The sequence below is a fragment of the Camelus dromedarius genome, chromosome 27 (genome assembly GCF_036321535.1).
Source record: "Camelus dromedarius isolate mCamDro1 chromosome 27, mCamDro1.pat, whole genome shotgun sequence".
In the NCBI taxonomy this organism is placed as follows: domain Eukaryota; kingdom Metazoa; phylum Chordata; class Mammalia; order Artiodactyla; family Camelidae; genus Camelus; species Camelus dromedarius.
Window position 1 is genome coordinate 533,469 of NC_087462.1, and position 19,809 is coordinate 553,277.

At 63.2% G+C, this 19,809-nt stretch overlaps 2 protein-coding genes across 4 annotated transcripts; one reads left to right on the plus strand and one right to left on the minus strand.

Annotated features, from left to right (window-relative positions):
- Window positions 1-1,534: 1,534 nt before the first annotated feature.
- On the plus strand, window positions 1,535-10,292 carry GRIN3B (glutamate ionotropic receptor NMDA type subunit 3B). The gene is given in 10 exon segments (XM_031438059.2): window positions 1,535-1,961; window positions 3,577-3,909; window positions 3,911-4,173; window positions 4,680-5,712; window positions 8,272-8,417; window positions 8,496-8,611; window positions 8,733-8,884; window positions 9,214-9,378; window positions 9,462-9,523; window positions 9,688-10,292. Coding segments are annotated over 10 exon segments (3,114 nt in total). The 5' UTR covers window position 1,535; the 3' UTR covers window positions 10,106-10,292.
- On the minus strand, window positions 10,219-18,851 carry TMEM259 (transmembrane protein 259). Of its 3 annotated transcripts, none has more exons than XM_031438087.2 (11): window positions 18,482-18,851; window positions 13,535-13,816; window positions 13,054-13,153; window positions 12,831-12,941; window positions 12,419-12,541; window positions 12,249-12,349; window positions 12,074-12,131; window positions 11,904-11,984; window positions 11,682-11,814; window positions 11,511-11,610; window positions 10,219-11,396 (listed from the first exon to the last, which is right to left on the minus strand). In XM_031438087.2, the coding sequence occupies exons 1-11, from the start codon at window positions 18,710-18,712 to the stop codon at window positions 10,875-10,877; spliced, it is 1,842 nt and encodes a 613-aa protein (XP_031293947.2). In that variant the 5' UTR covers window positions 18,713-18,851; the 3' UTR covers window positions 10,219-10,874. The 3 variants fall into 3 exon arrangements, with proteins under 3 accessions (XP_031293947.2, XP_031293948.2, XP_031293946.2); XM_031438088.2 differs by having other exon boundaries at window positions 11,904-11,987; window positions 13,535-13,660; window positions 18,482-18,850; XM_031438086.2 differs by having other exon boundaries at window positions 11,904-11,987; window positions 18,482-18,850.
- Between the last annotated feature and the right edge of the window lie 958 nt (window positions 18,852-19,809).

Sequence of the window (19,809 nt, forward strand, 5' to 3'; positions counted from 1 at the left end):
AGGGAAGGAGGCATGTCCCTGGTATAACACTGGCTTCAGGCAGGGCGGGGACTGGAATCCAGTTCCTTCCTGCTCCCTGTCTTGGGATGCCTGGCCAGATGGCTGGATGAGGTGGCCTTGTCACCTGGAACCCAGCCACTTGGCCCTCGTTAGTCATCTCGAAATTCAGTCTATACTGCTGGCTGCCTCTTGGCATTTTTATCCATGTAATGGGTTTTTTTTTTCCCAGCCTCTCTCAACACTGGCTCCAAAAGGAGACGGGTTTGTGTGTGAAAAAAATCACCCGAGTGTAGACTCATTGATTCGAGCTGGAATGCTCCCTGTGGAGCTGTGGCCCCGCACCCTGAGGGGTCGTGAGGGAAGCCTGGTCCTCCACCCCTGCTCCAGGGAGGAGAGCTCCCTGCAGGACACTGCAGGCCCCTTACCTGGCCAGTGTTCAGTGAGCGCCTGCGGCAGGCCAGGGCACGAGAAGAACCCCAGTTCATTTGACGTGGAGAAGCCCAGAGAACAAGGGGAGGCTGGGAGGTTGGCAGGTAGTGGGGAGTCGCAGAAGATTCAGAAGCAGTGGAAGGTGATGCAGCTAAGTGTCCTTGTCTGAGCCATTATAGAGTGCCTGCCATGTGCAAGAGACAGTGGTGAATAAGCCAGACCCACCCCTGCTTCCCAGAGATGGGGGGTGGGGGGTGGGCAGGGGATAGCCACTAAATAATAAAGCAAATAAAGGAACAAAAGGATGATAGCATGTGATGGAGTTAATGTAGGCAGGGGAAACTTAAATGGAGTAGGGGGACGTTCTGCCTCCTGGGTGACAAGCCAGGAATATTTTTCAAGCAGGGGCATTTGGAACTGGGTCTTGTAGGGTAAAGAGGAGTTCTCTGGCTTAAGTTGCCTGCCCACAGCTGGATGGCAGGAGACCTGCCCTAGAGGTTTCCATCAGACGTGTCTGCTTCAGTTTCCCCAAGGGTGTGAGCGATGTTGGAGCACACTCATGGGTCGGTCTGGGTCGATGCTGCTTTCTGGAGGGAGGTGCTGTTCTGTGACTGTGGAGGGAAACTAACCCCTTCTGGGCCTTAGTTTCCCTGATTGAGCAATGGGAAATATTCCCAGGCTTGGGGGCAGGGGGATGAAATGCAATCCTGGGGTGGAATACGGGTGATAGCGGGGACTGATTCTGATGCAAAATCCCTCCCTGGTGCTAACCTCGGTTTCCTCATCTGCAGAATGGGGAGAAGCTCCCATGGCACCGAACCAGGAAGGGCAGTGGTTAGATCCCACCCTCCCCGCCCCCACATGGTGTAGCCATCCGAGCCTGGGTTTCCTGCCCTGAGTGGTGGGTGTGACTCCTCTTTAGTGGGTTGCTAGGTACTAGGGGACCGGGATGGGGCAAGGACGGGCGCTGGTCGGCAGGCGGGGGCAGGAAGGATGGGCGCCGGCCTGGCGGGGGCGGGGCAGGGAGAGGCTGGGGCGGGCTGAGGTCCCGCCTCCCGCGGTGCCACCCTCCGCTCCGCCCCGCGGCTCCCGCCGGCAACTTTGGGATGGAGTTTGTGCGGGCGCTGTGGCTCGTCCTGGCGCTGGCTCTGGGACCCGGGCCCGCCGGGAGCCACCCGCAGCCGTGCGGCGTCCTGGCGCGTCTGGGGGGCTCGGTGCGCCTGGGCGCCCTGCTGCCCCGCGCACCCGCAGCCCGCGCCCGCGCCCGCGCCGCCCTGGCCCGGGCCGCCCTGGCGCCGCGGCTGCCGCACAACCTGAGCCTGGAGCTGGTGGCCGCCGTGCCCCCCGCCCGCGACCCTGCCTCGCTGGCCCGCGGCCTGTGCCAGGCGCTGGCGGCGCCGGGCGTGGCAGCCGTGCTCGCCTTCCCCGAGGCGCGGCCCGAGCTGCTGCAGCTGCATTTCCTGGCGGCTGCCACCGAGACCCCGGTGCTTAGCGTGCTGCGGCGGGAGGCGCGCTCGCCCCTCGGCGCCCCGGTAAGCGCGGACACCGGGACAAGACCCGCGGGTTCCCCGGGTCCGGATGGGGGGGGGTGTCCTGGGACGCTCCTGGGGCGCGGGTCCCAGGGGTCCGGATAGCGGAGTCCTTGGGACGCACAGGACTCAGATTCCTGGACCCTAGATGCAGGAGCCCCCGGGGATGCCCAGGAGTCCGGATGCATGGAGACTAGGAGTCCGGATGACAGAGGCCTGGGGGCCCTGGGATCGCGAGACCTGGACCCCTGGATCCCGGATGCCCCCGGAGCTCGGAGACCCAGGATGGGAGGCGGGAACCCCGTGGGACGGCCCTGGACCCCTAATGGCGAATCCCACAAGACACTCCTCTAGGCCCTGAATTTGGAGCTCCCCTCGTTACACGCCATTCTCAGGTCCGAGGGCACCTCCCGGTTCCCAAGGCGCAGGGCCGGGGGGGGGGGGGGGTGCTGGGACCAGGAAGTGGGTCTCCCTCCTGGAACTCCAGCGCGTGCTGTTTCAAGGGCTGCGGCACCAGATCGTCCTTCTTCCAGGATCCTCCCAGAGACCCCACCTGGGGGGAGCCGAGGCTTGCCCCGCCCTACAGCCTCCCTGATGGCCCTCTCAGGTCCCCAGGGCTACCCTGTCACTCCAAACCCCTCTCCTCCTCCACCCCCTCCTCGTCCTTGGAGCTTATTGTTTTCTAAATTCCACCCCCAGGCACAGATTTGGGTCCGAAAAAGTAGAGAATGGGATAAGGAGGAGGAAAGGGTAACTGGCAGAACTCTGGAGACCCTGTTGTGCCCCAGGGAAAGAACCCCCTCCCAGGGCCAGCAGGGAGAGACCCAATGTCAGGACATGGGGACTGAGAGGGGCTTCCCTCCTCCAAACTAACCCTTTAGGACTTCCTTTTCTTGAGGTCTTTTTCTTGAAGTTTTTGGGTCTCTTTCATCCTCCTTGTCACTGACCCCTCCCTGTGGGAGAGATGCAGGACCCAAATCCAGGCCTATGCCACCCTCTGCAGCCGATTCTAGGAACTGCACCCCTGTAGTTGGAACTGTCAGCCTTTTGGGGGGGTGCTGGCGTGCGCCCCGCCCAGGACTGAGCAGCAGCCCCCAGCTTGTCCTCCAACACTCGGCACCCTGACCCCACCCGGACAACACTGCCTGCCTTAGATGTCCTGCCTTAGGTGTCTGGCAAAGCTCTCTTATCCTTCTCACACTCAAAACATTTCCAGGAGAACTTTCTGGGTGCCATGGGGTACAGAAGGAGCCCCTCAGTCCCTGGCTTGACTGGGAAGTCTGAATAGAGGAGAGGTAGGAGAGCTGGGTTTTGAAGGATGTGTAGGAGTTGGCTGGCAATAAATGGCAAAAGGTATTCCAGCTGGAGAATTCAGAAAGCCTCAGGGTGACTGGAACCAAGGGAACAGGCCCTGACCGTCAGGCCAGGGCTGGGCTTTGTGCTGCTGGCAATGGGGAGCCACAAGATGGTGTAGAGCAGGGGTGAGACTGGGAAGAAGCAGGCATGAGGTCCAGTCACCAAGGTGACATGTATTTATTGAGCATCTGCTGATGGGGCTGGGAAGAGTGTGACGGGACATTGAGGTTGCCAGCCCTAACTGTGACCACCTCTCTGCCAGAATCCGTTTCACCTGCAGCTGGACTGGGCCAGCCCCCTGGAGACGCTGCTTGACGTGCTGGTGTCTGTGCTGCGGGCGCACACCTGGGAGGACGTTGGCCTGGTGCTCTGCCGCATGCGGAACCCCAGCAGCCTGGTGGCCCTCTGGACAAGCCGGGCAGGCCGGGACCCGACGTTGGTGCTGGACCTAAGCCGGCCGGACCCGGGCGATAGTGGAGGGCTGCAGGCACGCCTGGCCCCACTGGGTGTGTCGGCGCGGGGCACAGCCCCGGTACCCATCGCAGTACTCCTGGGCTGTGACGCCACCCGGGCCTGTCAGGTGCTGCAGGTCGCGCCCCCCCAGGCCCCGCTGGCTGCTGGGCACGCCACTGCCCGCCAAGGCCCTGCCCACCGAGGGCCTGCCGCCTGGGCTGCTGGCACTGGGCGAGGTGGCTCGGCCCCCACTGGAGGCTGCCATCCACGACGCGGTGGAACTAGTGGCCCGGGCGCTGGGCAATGCAGCCCGTGTGCGGCCGGAGCGTGCCCTCCTCCCCACCATGGTCAACTGCAATGACCTGCAGCCGGCCGAGCCTGAGTCCTCAGGTCGCTTCTTGGCACGGTGAGCGCGGACGCCGCTGCAGGAAGGCACCTCTGACTGTGGGTGGCAAAAGGCAATGTTATTGGGCACTTGCTGTATGCCAGGCGTTGTGCCCTCAGAAGCCAGGCGGTTTGTCCATCGTGGGGGAAAGCAGAGCCCAAGAAGGGGATTTTGGGGGCGGGGGGCTCTGGGAGAAGCAGGCAGGGCAGGGGAGGGAATGGGTGAGGCCTGCGGAAGCGAGTCTCCACTTGATCCTGGGGAGTTCTGGTGGGTGGACAGCACCCCGGGGGCAGACAGCCCCACCTGGGCGTTTGAACTGGGCAGTCAGCCCTCGGCTTGGCTTCGGGCGGGGCCGTTGTCACAACCTCCAGGGCATGGGTGCTCCAGCTGGGAAGGGGATCTGGAGTGGGGCACAGCAGCATCCCTGAGACCCAGGGCCAGGTGTGTCTCAGGGAGGCGAGGCGGAGGGATCTGACCTTGGCCCACGGATCCCTCCACCGCCCTGATGCACCCCCATCCCACCCCAGGTTCCTAGCCAACACGTCCTTCTGGGGCCGCACGGGGCCGGTGTGGGTGACCAGCTTCTCACAGGTGCACATCTCCCGGCACTTCCGGGTGTGGAGCCTTCACCAGGATCCGCTGGGCGCCCCGGCCTGGGCCACAGTGGGCAGCTGGCAGGATGGGCGGCTGGAGCTGGAGCCAAGGGGCGCAGCTGCGCGGCCCCCACCCCTGCCCGGCTCCCGGGCGCGGCCCAAGCTGCGCGTGGTGACGCTGGTGGAGCACCCGTTCGTGTTCACCCGTGAGACGGACGAGGACGGGCAGTGCCCGGCGGGGCAGCTGTGCTTGGCCCCTGGCACCAACGACTCGGCCGCCCTGGATGCGCTGTTCACCGCGCTGGCCAATGGCTCGGTGCCCCGCGCCCTGCGCAGGTGCTGCTATGGCTACTGCATTGACCTGCTGGAGCGCCTGGCGGAGGACACGCCCTTCGACTTCCAGCTGTACATCGTGGGCGACGGCAAGTACGGGGCGCTGCGGGACGGCCGCTGGACCGGGCTGGTGGGCGACCTGCTGGCCGGCCGGGCCCACATGGCGGTCACCAGCTTCAGCATCAACTCGGCGCGCTCGCAGGTGGTGGACTTCAGCAGCCCCTTCTTCTCCACCAGCCTGGGCATCGTGGTGCGCGCGCGGGACACGGCCGCGCCCATTGGCGCCTTCATGTGGCCGCTGCACTGGTCCATGTGGCTGGGCGTCTTCGCTGCCCTGCACCTCACCGCGCTCTTCCTCACTCTCTATGAGTGGCGCAGCCCCTACGGCCTCACACCCCGAGACCGGAACCGGGGCACCGTGTTCTCCTACTCCTCCGCCCTCAGCCTCTGCTACGCCATCCTTTTTGGACGCACGGCATTCAGCAAGACGCCCAAGTGCCCCACGGGCCGCCTCCTCATGAACCTGTGGGCCATCTTCTGTCTGCTTGTGCTGTCCAGCTACACCGCCAACCTGGCTGCCGTCATAGTCGGGGACAAGACGTTCGAGGAGCTGTCAGGCATCCACGACCCCAAGGTGGGCAGCTGCGGGGGCTCAGGGCTCAGAGCCAGGAGGAGGTCACCCACCCACTCACCCCAGTCCCCACCCAAGACCCAGTCAAGTGCAGGCATCCACTCCTGCGAACATGTATTGTGTGTTCCAGGCGCTGGGGACTCAGCTGGGACAAAACAGGTGGGATTGCTAACAAGAACCGAGAGAGAGAAGCAAAATGGGTGATGTGTGAGATGGTGATCAAGTTCCAGGGAGGAAAATAAGGCCCGGTGGGGACAAGGGGAGTAGTGGGGAGGGACAATTTCTCAAATGGGGATCAGGAATTCCTCAGGGCAGGGTGACTTTCATGGAGATATCAGGGAGGAATGTGGTAGAGGATGCAGCTTCTGCAAAGGCCCTGAGGCAGGACTGTGCCTGGTGTGTTGGAGGAACATTGAGGAGGCCTGTGTGGCTGGGGCAACTAGAGGGAGGAAGGGAGAGTAGGGAAGAGAGGGTAGGGAGGGGACAGAGCAGACCGTGCAGGGCCTGTGGGTGTGTGAGGACCTAGGCCTCAAAAGCAGCTCTGTCTGAGATGGAGCTTCCACCAGGAGACCTGGACATCTGTGGGCAGAGCAGGGCATGCCCCAGCCTACATATTCTTCTAATTAAAACCTTGTCATATTCTCGAGTAGGGAGCAAGGACCACCATGCATCAACCCATTGCCTGGTTCTAAAATCAATTCCTGGCTAGTTTCATCTACGCACCAGGCCTCCTGTCATTTCATCATGAACATTCCGGGAACTTAAACATCGGGGACCCATTTTCTCAGTTGTCTTTTTTCCCACCATGGTTTGTTTGAATCAGGATCCTAATCACACATGCACAGACATGGCAGACGGTAGAAACCTCTTTGTAACTGAACCAAACGCAGGTCCGCTCACCCGCGCACAGTAAAGCCAGTCTACTGACCCTGGGTTGTGGTCAAGGAAAGTGCAGCGTTTATTGTAGGTACCCAGCAAGGAGTCCAGGAAGCTAGTGCTTAAAAGATCTGAAGTCCCAGACGAGCTTCAGGGAAAGGTTTTTAAAGACAGGATGATGGAGGGGGTTTGTGAGGCATGTGATCAGCTCATGGATTGGTTGGTGGTGAAGTCATTAGGAGTCAACATCGTCACCCTGGTTCCAATTGTTTTGGGGTCCACGTGCTGGTGGGCAGCATGCAGTTTACTTCTTCCGCCTGGTGGTGGTTTCAGCCTCTGCAAAACAGCTCAAAGGACGTGGCTCAGAATATTCCCTCTAGCCATCAGGGAGGAACTAAAGGTCTTTGACTTTGTTAAATGGCTAAACCAGCATTATTTTGTCCCGTTTGACTGTTTTTCTCATGTCTCTGATTAGATTCATGCTCTGGAAATTGGGTAAGGACTAGGAGGAAACGTTTCTATAAACAAGAGGCAGGTGGAGTACAGGGAGTGTCTGTCCCAGGAACATGCATCTTGATACTCGACTCTAGTTTCCTTGTCCATCTTTTTTTTACACTAGAGATTTGTTTGTTGGACAAATAGTCTTGTTGTGTTTCCCGTAGCATCTCCCAGTGTTTGCATCTAGCCGATCACATCCCCAAATGGACTTTAGCCTCTTCTGCTGCCCCCGCCCCACCAGTGTCCTCTCTAAACCAGTAATAAAACCTAGATGCCTGCTGTCCGTTGTGCTGGTCACTCGCCACGTGTGCTTCTTTTTAAATTGATTTAATTGTAAGCGCTCAACAGTCGCTGGAGAACAGCACAGGTGCAGAGTGTTTCCCTTCCCAGAACGTTCTAGACGGCCCTGCTCTACAGGCTTCAGACTTAGGTCTGGCTTTTTGGAGGAGCTGTAGCCCCATCAGGAGGCCCTGGTCAGTGTGGCCTCAGCAGCCACTCACTTATGCGTTAGGAGTTTGCACCATCAGTGGGTGACCCCAAGAGACCAGGGATGAGGGAACACTGCTGGTCCAGGAGGGATGGGGTGGGGGGGCCTGGGTCAGGGCTGCAGAGGTGCCAGCCGTGGGCAGGTTCAGGGTGTTCTGAAGGCATTGCCCACAGGATCTGCAGATGGACGGGTGGTGGTGAGAGAGCCAGGGAGGAACAGAGGAGGGAGAATCGAGCTGCCCTGACTGCGGTGGGAAGGTGTGTGTGTGTGTGGGGGCAATTCAGGAGGGGGTCTTGGACGTGGTGAACTTGGGTTTCCTGGAGGACCCTAAGGAGAGACGTTGAGAGGGCAGTGGGAGTTGTGGCATTCAGGGCCAGGTCTGCCTGGAGATGGATGTGGGGGTTTTACAACAGCGGTTTTCAACTGGGCAGTACTGCCCCCGGGGGACACTGGGCCAGGTCTGGGGATGTCTGTGCTTGTCATGACTGGGGATGCTCTTGGCGTGGGCGGGGGCAGCCGGGGTGCTGCTCCACCCCCTGCCATGCCCAGGGGACCCCCACCCCCACCCGCTTCAGCCAGGCTAGGGGAGAGGCTGGTTGAGAGCCATCAGCCTGGGCGGTCCGGGCTGGGGGACAGAGCTGGGCTGGGGGAGCTGGGCAGCGGTTGGGGCGGCCCCGCGCTGACCCGGCGCTGGCCCGCAGCTGCACCACCCGGCCCAGGGCTTCCGCTTCGGCACCGTGTGGGAGAGCAGCGCCGAGGCCTACATCAAGAAGAGCTTCCCAGAGATGCACGCGCACATGCGGCGCCACAGCGCGCCCACCACGCCGCAGGGCGTCGCCATGCTCAAGTGAGGCGGCCGCGGGGTGGGCGCGCCCAGGCGGGGCGGGGCGACGCGGGCCCGCTCACCCCGCCCCTGCCCCTGCAGGAGCGACCCCCCCAGGCTCAACGCCTTCATCATGGACAAGGCGCTCCTGGATTACGAGGTGTCCATCGACGCCGACTGTAGGCTGCTGACCGTGGGCAAGCCTTTCGCCATCGAGGGTGAGAGGCCCCTGGGATCAGTGAACTAGGGCAGTGGGGAGCCACTGCCGGCTTCAGGCGGGCACAGCCCCTCTGGGGCCGTGTCTAGCTTGGTCCCGACCCAACGCCCGATTTCCCCAAGGCTATGGCATTGGACTCCCCCAGAATTCGCCGCTCACCTCCAACCTGTCAGAGTTCATCAGCCGCTACAAGTCCTCGGGCTTCATTGACCTGCTGCATGACAAGTGGTACAAGATGGTGCCTTGTGGGAAGCGGCTCTTCGCCGTTACAGAGGTGGGGCAGGGCCTGGGACGCGGCGGGGTGGGTAGGCGTTGGGGTTCCTGGGCCTGCCTGCTCCCCCATTGAGGTGGCCAACCCCTGCTCGTGCATATTGGCCTGCTTTTGTGGACTCCTATTTGTCCCATGAAACCCCAGCTCCAGTGCCCGGCCTCTCTTCCATGAAACCCGAGTTCTGAACATGGAGCCCTAGCCTTCCAGTGCAGCTCCACAGCCCCAGGTCCTTCTCTCTTGCCCAACCTCTGACCTCCACCCCACCCAAGGCCAGGACTCCCCAAGTGTCTGCCACGACCATGAAGGGTTGTGTGCCTGTGTCCTGCCTGTAGACCCTCCAGATGGGCATCCACCACTTCTCAGGGCTCTTTGTGCTGCTTTGCCTGGGCCTGGGCAGTGCTCTGCTCAGCTCGCTAGGCGAGCACGTCTTCTACCACCTGGCGCTGCCCCGCATCCGCAGGGGCAACAGGCTGCAGTACTGGCTGCACACCAGCCAGGTGAGAGAGCGACCACACAGGTGGGTGGGCACGGCAGCCTCCCGCGGACCCGACCTCGATGCAACCTCTGTCTTGGCTCCTAGAGAATCCATCGCGCCCTCAACGCTGAGCCGCCCAAGGAAGAGGAGCCAGAGCCCGAGCCAAGGTAAGCATCCCTGGGGGGTCACTCCCCACCCCACCAGCTCTGGCACTTGCCCCCAAGCCAGCCACTGGGTCCACACCACCTGTGGCCTCTTGAGACACCCTAAGCCTAGAGGGCAGAGGAGGGCCGTGGGTAGGATGCGGCTGCTCAGCCCCACCCATCTCCAGGGACCCTGAGGAGACTCGGCGGGACATGCTGGCTGCCCCCGCGGGCCCGGGAAGCTGGACACGGGTGCACCAGGTTGTGGCAAGGGAGCGTCACGTGCGCTTCCTGCTGGAGCCAGTCGTGGCTGCTGACCCACCAGACGTGGATGTGGATGAGGCCAGGCCGCCTGGGGACCCCATCCGGCTCTGCCCCAACGGCCGCCTGCCCACTGAGCTGACCTCGGAAGGCCCGCATCCTGGGGAGCTGGAGGAGCTGGAGGAGCTGGAGGAGCTGGAGCGACACATCGAGGGTGCACGCGAGCGGCTCCGCCAAGCACTGGTGCGGCACAGAGAGCTCCTTGCCCAGCTCGGGGACAGCGCCGGCGAGCAGCCCTGCCACCCGCTCCAGGCCTGTGTAGAATCAAGTGGGGCTGCCCAGTGAGGGTGAGGAGGGACCCGGAGCTCAGTTCCAGTGGCTCCACCTGCTCCGAGGGGCCCCCACCCACTGGAAGGTGGGCCCCCTCCCCGCAGCCCCGCCACACAGACGCTGGCCTAGACAATGTCAACAGACAGTTTATTCTATATACAAACACCGTTTTGTACACTGCAATTAAATAGAGTGGAATGGGCGCTCTTCTGCATTCCTCACCGAGTGGGTTGGGCTGCCTGCCAGCTACCACCCCGAGAAGGGTGAGGTGACGCCTGTGGCTGCCTTCCATGTTGGTGCCCGGCCATCCCTGTGGCTGAGGTGTGAGCCGGACCTTCCTGGGACCCCAGCCCGGGCATGTGAGGGCGGTCGTGGAAAGGCACTGCGCACGACGGAGCACCAGCTGAGCCATCTCCACCCAAGTTCACCTTGCTCAGAGACCTGCCCGCTCTGCCCCTGGGACAGCTCGCTCCCGACCTTTCACCAGCCCCTTCCAGAATCTTCTGCAAAGCCCCCGCCCCCTCTCCCACCAGGCTCATTGGTCTGTCTTGATTTGCTGGCGAAGGAAGCCCACCATAAACAGGGACAGGCTGCAGACAGGCCCCACGGCCTGGGGGAGAGAAGCCCGCCTCCAAGCAAACCTGGTGGACCCTCTCACCACCCAAGGCAGGCTGGGCAGTCCCAGAACCACCAGGGACAGCCCCCCTGATCCCGGGAGGCTCCAGCCAGGTCATACCCAGCTGGCCTGCACAGCCAGGGAGAGAGGCAGTCAGCTGCCCAGGGCTCAGGAGCCGACTTCCGAGGGTGCATCCACCAGGGCCATGGATGCAAGGCTACGCCCACTCACCCTGGCAGCCTGAGGGGTTGTGTCAGGCCCCGGGGAGTCGCTTTGGGGGGTACTGTCCTGGGCAGCCCGGGGGATTGCCGGCCGCCGGTCCAGGAGGGAGGCGCTCAGGCCAGATAGGAAGGAGGCATCTGTGATGATGGCGGCCGTCTCTGCCATCCAACCCAGGTCACCACTGGCTGCAGCAGCCACCGAGGCCGCCGCGGCCACCAAGGAACTGGGTGCCTCAGCCACAGGCCCGGGGCCCCCGCCGGCACCCTGCAAGCTAGGGCCCAGGGCAGGGGGCTGGCCGGCAGAGTCGGGGGTGGCGGCCGGGGCACCTCCATTGTTGTTGAGGTCATCCGGCAGCGCCGTGGGGGTGCCGGGGCCCAGCGGCGGGGCCTGCAGCAGCATCTCCTGGATGCGGATCTGCTGCAGGATGGCAGGCAGCTCATAGTGGTGGAAGAAGTAGATCATGGAATGCTGCGGGGGGAGGCATCAGGTCAGGCAAGAGCCCAGAGCCAGAGCCCCCTCCTCCGTGGCATCCCCAGTGGGCCGGGCCCCGGGGCCAGGCAGTCGCAGGGACAGCCGCCTCACCTGGATGAAGAGCCAGGAGGCGACAAGGGCCAGGCTGCTGTACTGGCCGTTGAAGCGGTAGTGGTAGGCGTAGAAGGCGAAGTGGTACAGGTAGAAGAACCTGTGAGGGGAACGGTGAGGCGCTGCCACTTGGCTGAGCCCGCCCCGGACCCCAGGGACCCTGGTGCCCACCGAAGCCAGTGCCGCTTGCTGGTGTTGGTGTGACAGCAGATGGCGTCATACTGGTCAGCCAGCCACACAATGAGGATGATGTAGAAGGCCGTGGTGGTGTCGTTGAAGAACTCGGACATGATGGCTTCCATCCCTGCAGGAGACGGGCAGCAAGCTGGTTGCGGCGGGTGGGCAACAGGCCAGGCAGGGCCAGGGCATCAGGTGTGGGAGTGGGGTCCTCACCCACAAGGGCCAGGATGACGGTCAGCAGCGGCGCCGCGGGGAAGGCGATGGCCATGTTCATCTCCAGCATCTGCAGCAGGTCCACTGCAGGACAGGGCGGCGGGCGGGCAGACCGGGTGAGGCACCCGGCAGGGGGAGGGGGGAGGGGGCTGACCAGCAGGGACACTCACCAATGAAGACAAAGATCTGGTGGTGGGAGTAGCGCAGCAGCATGGACACGCTCAGGGTCTGCAAGCGGGGCAGTGTGACGCCTGCTGGAGGGGCTGCCCTGCCCCTCATCCTCCAGCCCCGGGCTGGTGCCCTCCTTGGACCCACCCCTGCCCCGCCCCGCCCCAGAGCACTCACGAAGATGACCATGATGACGAAGGCGGCCAAATACGACGTGCGGGCCATCCACATGCTCACGAAGCGGTAATGCTCCCCGGACACCACGTTGCGCAGGAAGCCTGCGCAGGAGACACTGAGCAGGCGCCCCGGGCCGCGCCCCGGGTCCCCATCCCTGGGCCCCCACATACCCTTGTTCTCCTCGTTCTCGGCCAGGCCCTTCACACTGGACATGAGGATGTCGTCGTAGCCCAGGAACTCGGCCAGCAGCAGGCGGCTGAAGCGATCCCCGAAGCACTGGTCCCGCGTGGGGTCTGTGGGCGGGACCGTGACAGGGACGTGGACCCGGCCAGGCCCCCACCAGCCCCAGGCCTGTCTGAGGCCCCAGGAAGGCCAGACCTTCATTTCTGGGAGTGGGGTAGCCCCTGCCCAGCCTCACCCCAAGCAGGCTGTAACTGGCAGGCCTGGACGAATGGTCCAGGGATAGCCCGCAGACCTCGGACTCAATGCTTCGGGGTTACCCCCCACCCAGTCCCTCTCCCAGGAGGAGACCCTGAGATCTGGGAGAAAGGGGCCCAAACTTGGTCCAGGACTGACACTCACCCAGGGTGACCACCATGACGGGGATGCTCAACCGCTGCCGCGTGGCCTGTGACAGCCTCAGGAAGCCGTATTCCAGCGAGTACTCCACGATGTACTCGTCCTGTGGCCACACTGTGGGCGGGGACAGGCCAGGTCAGCCTGCAGGGCCTCTCTGCCCGGGGAGGGCGAGGGACAGCAGGCCTGCCTGGGGCCCTGGGCTTTTAGCCCCAGTGAGTGAGCCTACCTTTTGCGGGTGTCTCAGGGAAGGGGAAGTCCTGGCTGTCGTTCAGGGCCTTGGGGCCACCCGGTGGCTTGAGCACCTTGGGCTCGATGTCCAGCTCAAACTGCAGAGTAGGGGCAGGGGTCAGTGGGCCATGGGACCCTGGGCTCTGGCTGCCCAAGCACCTCCCTCCCTCCAGTGACAGGGTCCCTACCATCTCTGCAGCAGCTCCGTCATCTGGGAAGGCCAGGGCCCGCCCAGAGTTCTGGGCCTGGAGCCTCTGGGGGTCTCCTCGGCTATCTCTGCCCTTGGCACCCCAGAAGTAGGCCAGTCCCTTTCAGGTGACAGCTGGGACACAGCCTTTTGTTCTGCCTTGAGGCCACCAGAGCAAGAGTAGCAAGAGTAGCCATATGGCCAAGTGCCAGGGCCTGCAGGTCAGGCACATTTCCAGCAGCCGGGGAGGGCCTCAGGCCTCGGGTCTGTGCAGCCCTCCCAGCCAGCTCACCTTGATGGAGCTGTTCCCAAACATCTCCATGGTCAGCTCCTCCTCTTCCTCCTCCTCCTCCAGCTCCAGGCCGGCCGGCTCCACGGCCAGGCCAGGGAAGCTGCCGTGGCTGCCGCCATCACAGAACTGCAGGAAGACGGGCGCGCGGCTCGAGTTGTGCTGCACCTCGACGCGCAGGATGCCTTCTCGCGGCCACTTGTCCCGCACGTGCTCCAGACAGTTGATGGGCGAGCGGGAAAAGACAATGTGGATGTAGGCCAGGACGAAGAGCACGAACAAGGCCTGGGGGGGCGGGGGGCGGGCAGCAGGTAAGCTGCCCACGTCCCTGCCTCCCACCTGCGGGACCCTACCCAGCACACCAGACCCCAAGCAGCCTGGGCCCCGGGGGCTCGGGCACGTCCTGAGTGTATCTTGGGCACCCGCTGGACCCTCACCCAGGGATGGCCCAAGCTGGGCTTGGGCCCTCCTGACAGGGACCTACAGAGCACAGGGGGCCGCCAACCAGCTGCTCCCTCATCCTCAGAGCCCAGACCTCACCAGCTAAATACAGCCTCCCTTGAGGCTGGGGCGCCCGCTGCACCCACACCCTCCAGGACTGGCAGCTGCTGAACACAGCCGGCCTTCTCAGCCAGGCCATCGGCATTGTAGCAGGGCCTGCTGGATCTGTCTCTTTGAGGGGCAGTTTTCTCATCTGTGAACAGGCCCCAGGAGCCACGGGGCCACATCTTGGGGCATCAGTGGTTGTCATACCTGAGGGGCTCCTGGCATTAAGTAAGTGGGTCCAAGGTGGCTCCTCCACACCCCCCCAGTGCCTAGGATGCCCCAGTCCTGATGTCCACGGTGCCCAGGAGAGAGCTTCACAGCGCTGTGCCTCTCATGGGGCCCCAGGAGACGCATGTCAGCATCCCAACCTGGACATACCACTCCTGTGTGTTCCACCCACTCACCCACCTCTTGGGGAAAGGGCCCGAGGGCCTGGCTAACCCAGTGGGGTGCTTGCCTGCTGCCCTGGCAAAGATGGGAGTTGGGGGTGGCACAGCCTTTGACACGCCCCGACCACGCACTTGGTCCCACACTAGTCCCCCACTGTGTGGGATGAAACCACAGCCAGAAACACCCGGATAATAGACCAGAGCCCAAGGTCCTTCCTTGTCCTCTGGCGGGATGCTGACACTCAGGGGTGTGGTTAACTGCCCGTGGCCGCACAGCCACCAGCACCTCATCCTTTCCACACCCTGCCACGAGCCCCATAGGTGGCCCATGGACTGCCTGGCCTCCCCAGTGGAGCTCGCCCTGCAGGCTGGACAAAGGCTGGGCCAGCACAGCACCCTCTCCAGTCCCAGCCTGGCCCCTGTGGCTGTGACTTGAAGGGATGAAGAGTGGAGAGATGCCCCACATACCGCTGAGGTCCTGGATCCAGCTGTTCCTGAAACTGAAGGGGCACCCCCCCCCACACTCCAACTTCTCAGCTGTGTGAGTTCCAATACCTTCTCTTGGCCAACGTGAACTGCCTGCAAGCCAAGAGCACTGGGGGGGGGGGAGGGGGGTGCGGATGGGATTAGAGCATTGCTAAGATGTAAGCAGACACACCCCAAGCCCCAGGCCTTGGGCTCAGGGCAGAGACTGAGAGTATGGCGGGGACTCTGCCTGGGGGGCAGGCAGTGTGGGAAGCCAGCTGAGGCCCCACAGGTCTGCAGAGCCTCCCACGGGCCAGTCTGCAAGAGGGCCCTGAGATGTGGCCACAGGCTAAGCGTACCTGGGACCCCCAGCCCCTCTCCCCAACACCATGTCTGAGGACCGCTGAGCTGGCGGCAGGGGTCATGATGGTGTGGGACCCACCACGGCAGCCAGATGTGATCAGAGAGCTGACCCACAGCCCTGGCCGTGCTCTCCAGGCCCAGGTGTCCAGCAGAAGCACCTGTGTCAGGGCACCATCCCCTCTGAGCCAAAAGGACAACACTGTACAACGTGCCGAGACACCATGAGAAGCACTGACACACAGTGTGGCCTGATGCCAGTGGCTGCCCAGGCGTGTCCCCGGGCGACACATGCACCTGCCATCACCCCTAGGTGGCAGAAGAGGAAACTGAGGCACAAAGGCCACAGCCATGAGGGATGGAAGCAGGAGTTAAACCTGGAAGATGCACCAAGCAGGGGCAGCTGGGTCCCGAGAGGAGGGGCACATTGGTGGCACCAATGCCCATGACCTCGCTGACTGGCCCCCAAGACCCCATTGTCACCCTGGTGCCCTCTCCAGCACCCCTCACAGGGGTCTGCCTCATCAGTGTCCTCCCTTGACCCAAGACCCCAGGTGGGGTCCACTGCCCTTGAGCATGCAGGTGGGTCCCTAGAGGTGGGCCCGGAGCCTCTCGCCCCACTTGACGAGGCTGCCCAGACCTGGTCCTGTTTCCCCTTCATGGAACACGCTGGTAGACGGGGCTTTGGCTCCCTAAGACATATCGCTGGACACACAGGACAGGCCCATCCACGCGGGCCCACCCAGGCACCCAGCAGCCCTGCCTATTTTTCCTGTCCCAGATTTCAGGAGTTCTGTCCAGGCCCTTCCTGCCCTCCACCTGGCCTCTGTGCTGCCTTCCTGCTCCACCAGCTCCAAGGCCTTTGCACACACCACTCCCCACAGCCTCAGGCTGCCTGATGTAACACAGACCCTGCCCTGCCCACTGCCCGCTGCCCTGGGGCCCAGACTGGTTGCAGAGGCGACACAGAGAACACCTTCACTCAGAGCAGGGGCCCTGGGCTGCTCCACGCACGTCCTCTCTGTAACCCCCAAGGGGACTGCTCAAGGGGCACCCCGTTACCCCCGTTCTCCAGAGGGAGTGAATGGCAAAGGCGCATGTTCAGAGCCCCTCACCCCGCGGGTGTCTGCTCAGCGGCTGCAAGGCTAGGCTGCCCAGGGTCCCGAGTCCACTCGGCCGGGCCTGGGTACCTCAAACCCACTGCTCCAGGACTCAGTGGTCTTGGCTGGCCTCAATGCCAGGAAAACCAACAAAAGTGGAAGATGGGCTGGCGGGGGGTCTCCCGAGAGGTCCCGGCCACCACTTCTTGCTTCCCAGGAGCTGGCACTGGACACTAGTCCCCAAAATAACCCAAGACCCAGCAGAGGGACGAGCGGCCCGGCTGGCTCACGCCCGGCAGTGAACTTAGTGCACAGGCGCCCCAGGAAGAGGCAAGTGTGAGGAAGTCCAGGAGGGGAACGTGATCTTGGCAGCGTGAAGGCAGGAAGCCGGCAGGCAGCAAGCAGCGGGGCAGAGCTTTCTGGAACCTGAGGCAGCCTCAGCAAAACCCAAGGCACCAGAGGCCAGGTGGGCTTGCAGGGAACAAGGGTCCTCCTGAGCTGCAGCTCAGTCTAGGCAGCAGAGCTTGGGGGCTGAGAGCGGCCTGGCCGATCTGACCACCTGCACCAGGGACACTGCCTAAACCGAGAGGCCAGCTGCCCGGCCTCCCAGTCACCTGGTCCCCTGGTAAAGCGGGAAGTGGGGGGACAAAGCTGAGGCTCCGGGACCTGCTCTTGAGGAGGCTGAGGACGGGGTTCCACCTCACACAGGGAACACCCTCAAATGACAAAGGCTCGACCGCCAGACACAGTGACGCCTTCTGAGTGTGTGGCGTGGACACCCGAGGAGATCACACCCACAGAGGCTTCTGTCCACATTCCAGGCGTCCGTAGGTCCAGGATAAAGGAATCCTGATTCAGTCATCCTCCAGGGCCCAAGCCACGTGCCTGAGGAGACACCTGCCATCCTGGGGGCTGTGGGAAAGCCAGCTCCACTCAGCATCGGGAGGCCAGGAGCATCAGTCATTATCGCAGACTTGAGACTGGGGGATTAGGGGCTTCCCCGAGACTGTGGGAGAGCCAGGACCCACACCCAGGCCTGTAGGACGGCCAAGCTTGCGCTTTTTCCACTGAACCCAAAAGGGCTGCAGGCTCCTGACCAACCTGGCCCAGGCGCATCTCGTGTGCCTAAACCAGCAGGGTCAGCCCCCTTCTGCACCATCCCCAGGCCCTGCACGGCAGCGCTCCAAGGGGAGATGAAACCAAACAGCCACTTCTCTACTCCCCCAGACTCAGCAGGCCAACAGGGGCCACTCTTCTGCTCAGGATCCCAGAACCTTGGCACCCAGTGGGCTCCTTCTCTGAAGGGCCTCAGCTGTCACCTGAGTGAGACCCCTTCTTGGAGGGACCCAAAGCAATGCCTGTCCTCCCTGAGCTGCCCTCACAGCTGAAAGTTCTACCAACCCAGGGAGGTTGACGGGCGGCCCCTTATTAAGCCATAAGCAGCACCACCCGCTGGGACTCTGCCACTAACGCTGGTGAATGTGACCTCATCTAGGTCACATTCCCCAAAGAGGTTCAGAGAGGGGAGAATCCGGGTGGGGGCAAGCAGAAGGTCCCGAGCCGGGAAGAGACAGAAGAGGGGACAGCTTCCGGTGAAGGTGGGTCTGGGGGTGTGTCCTGGGAGGGGGGCAGTGGCGGTGGGGCCTGGAATCCCTCCAGTCTGAGGTTCTGGCCCAGGCCAGGATGGGAGGGTGGGGTCGGGGGTCATCCCGGGCTGAGGATCCCAGGCGCAGGGCCATGGGTCACGTTGCTAGGAGGAAGTCCCTGGCAGGTCAGGGCCGGGCTCCCCGGCTGTAGGCCTCGGGAGGTAGGGGACGCGGGGAAGGGCGAGGCCAGGAGTGGCGTGCGCCTGGAGAGGGCTTGGAATGAGTTTGGGATCGGGGCCACTAATGGGGTAAGACTCGAGCCTTCCCGGGTGGAAGTCTCTGGGCAGAGGGGCAAGGGTGGAAGCCTGAAAGGAAGGAGCCCAACGGGGCGGTCCGGGTCTACGCCTCTGGGTGGGAGGGGCTCGATGTCCCGAGCCGGGTCAGAGGTCACGGGTCCGGGGGGAGGGTTTAGTCGCCGGGGTGAAGGGTCGGGGCGGCGATCACCTTGAGCAACACGAAGAACTCGAAGAGACGGCGGAAGGCAGGCGGGAAGAGGCGCGAGTAGGTGACAGCCATCTTGAAGAAGAGCGCGTGGAAGAGCCGGTCGCGCACGTTGATGAGAGGGTTGGGGTTGAGGTTGGGAGTGCGAGGCCCGCGTGCGGGGGCCGGGCCGGCGCCGGCGCCGCCGCCGTTGGGCCCGGGCCCCGGGGCCCCGGGCGCCGCCTGCTCCGACATGCCGCCCCGCGTCGCCCCCTATCGGCCCGTGGGTCCCCGAGGGCGCCTTCCGGCCGCCATCGGCCGTCCCCAAAGCCGCAGCCGCCGCCGCGCTACTCACGGCCGCCGGGCCGCCGCCGCCATCTTCCGCCTCCGCTCCCCAGCTGACGCCAGCGAGTCGCCGTGCCGGCAAGAGTGGCCAACCTGCGCCCGCGGGGAACGCTGGGATGCCGGCGGCTGGCCCGCGGCGGCCCCGCCCACAGGCCTGGCGCCCGGCTAGGGAGCATCGAGGGGCGGGGCTGCGTCTGGCCTGGGTTTCTTTTGCATATTGCGCCCACGAGCCTCTGCGGCTTCAAGGAGGCTCTTGGGCGGTAAAGTTGGTCAACATATGAGGATTTTAGAGGTGATAAAATACATTCAAAGTAGATGTGACTTTTGGAGGTTTTTTTTTTACGTGGCTGTCTAGAAAGTTATGTCAAAAGTAAGTTTACGGGGTGGGTGGGGGGCCGGGTATCCTAACTGTAAAGTGTTTTAATTTATGGCCTTTAAATAAGCTCTCCAGCAACGTTTTGTAGCTCTCGTTTTGGCGGGAGCTGCTACTCTTCCGTGCGGACCCGCGCGGTGCCTCCTGACGTCCCAGGGCCTATGCTAGGCTCCGCTTTCCCGCTCCCCGCGGAGGTTGGCGATTCGACAGCCCCCCTCCCCCCTTCACGTCCTTTGGCGCTGGCTCCGGTGTTTGCAGAGCGCCAGCTGCTCGCAGGAGAGGCCGAGAGGCCTGCTTTTGCTCTCTCCTAGCTGTGTCTTCCCAGCAACAACCTTCGCTTTTCTTCTGTGAACCCGGCCTTCAGGTAGATCACCTCCCTTCTGTCTCCTGCTTGTGACCGCCAGACCCCTGTCCTTGCCGGGCAGCAACCTTCGCCCATTCGGGGACGACAGAGTGGACAGGCCTCTACCAGCCACAGCGGGGCCACAAACCGTGTGTGCCCGGTGCGTAAAAAGGACTCTGAACTAGGGTATGAGTTCTTAGAGCCTCAGCCATGCCTTCCTCTTGACTGCCACCAGGCACCTGCCAGTGTCCCAGGCCAGGGTGGGTGATCTGGACGACATACTCCCTCACT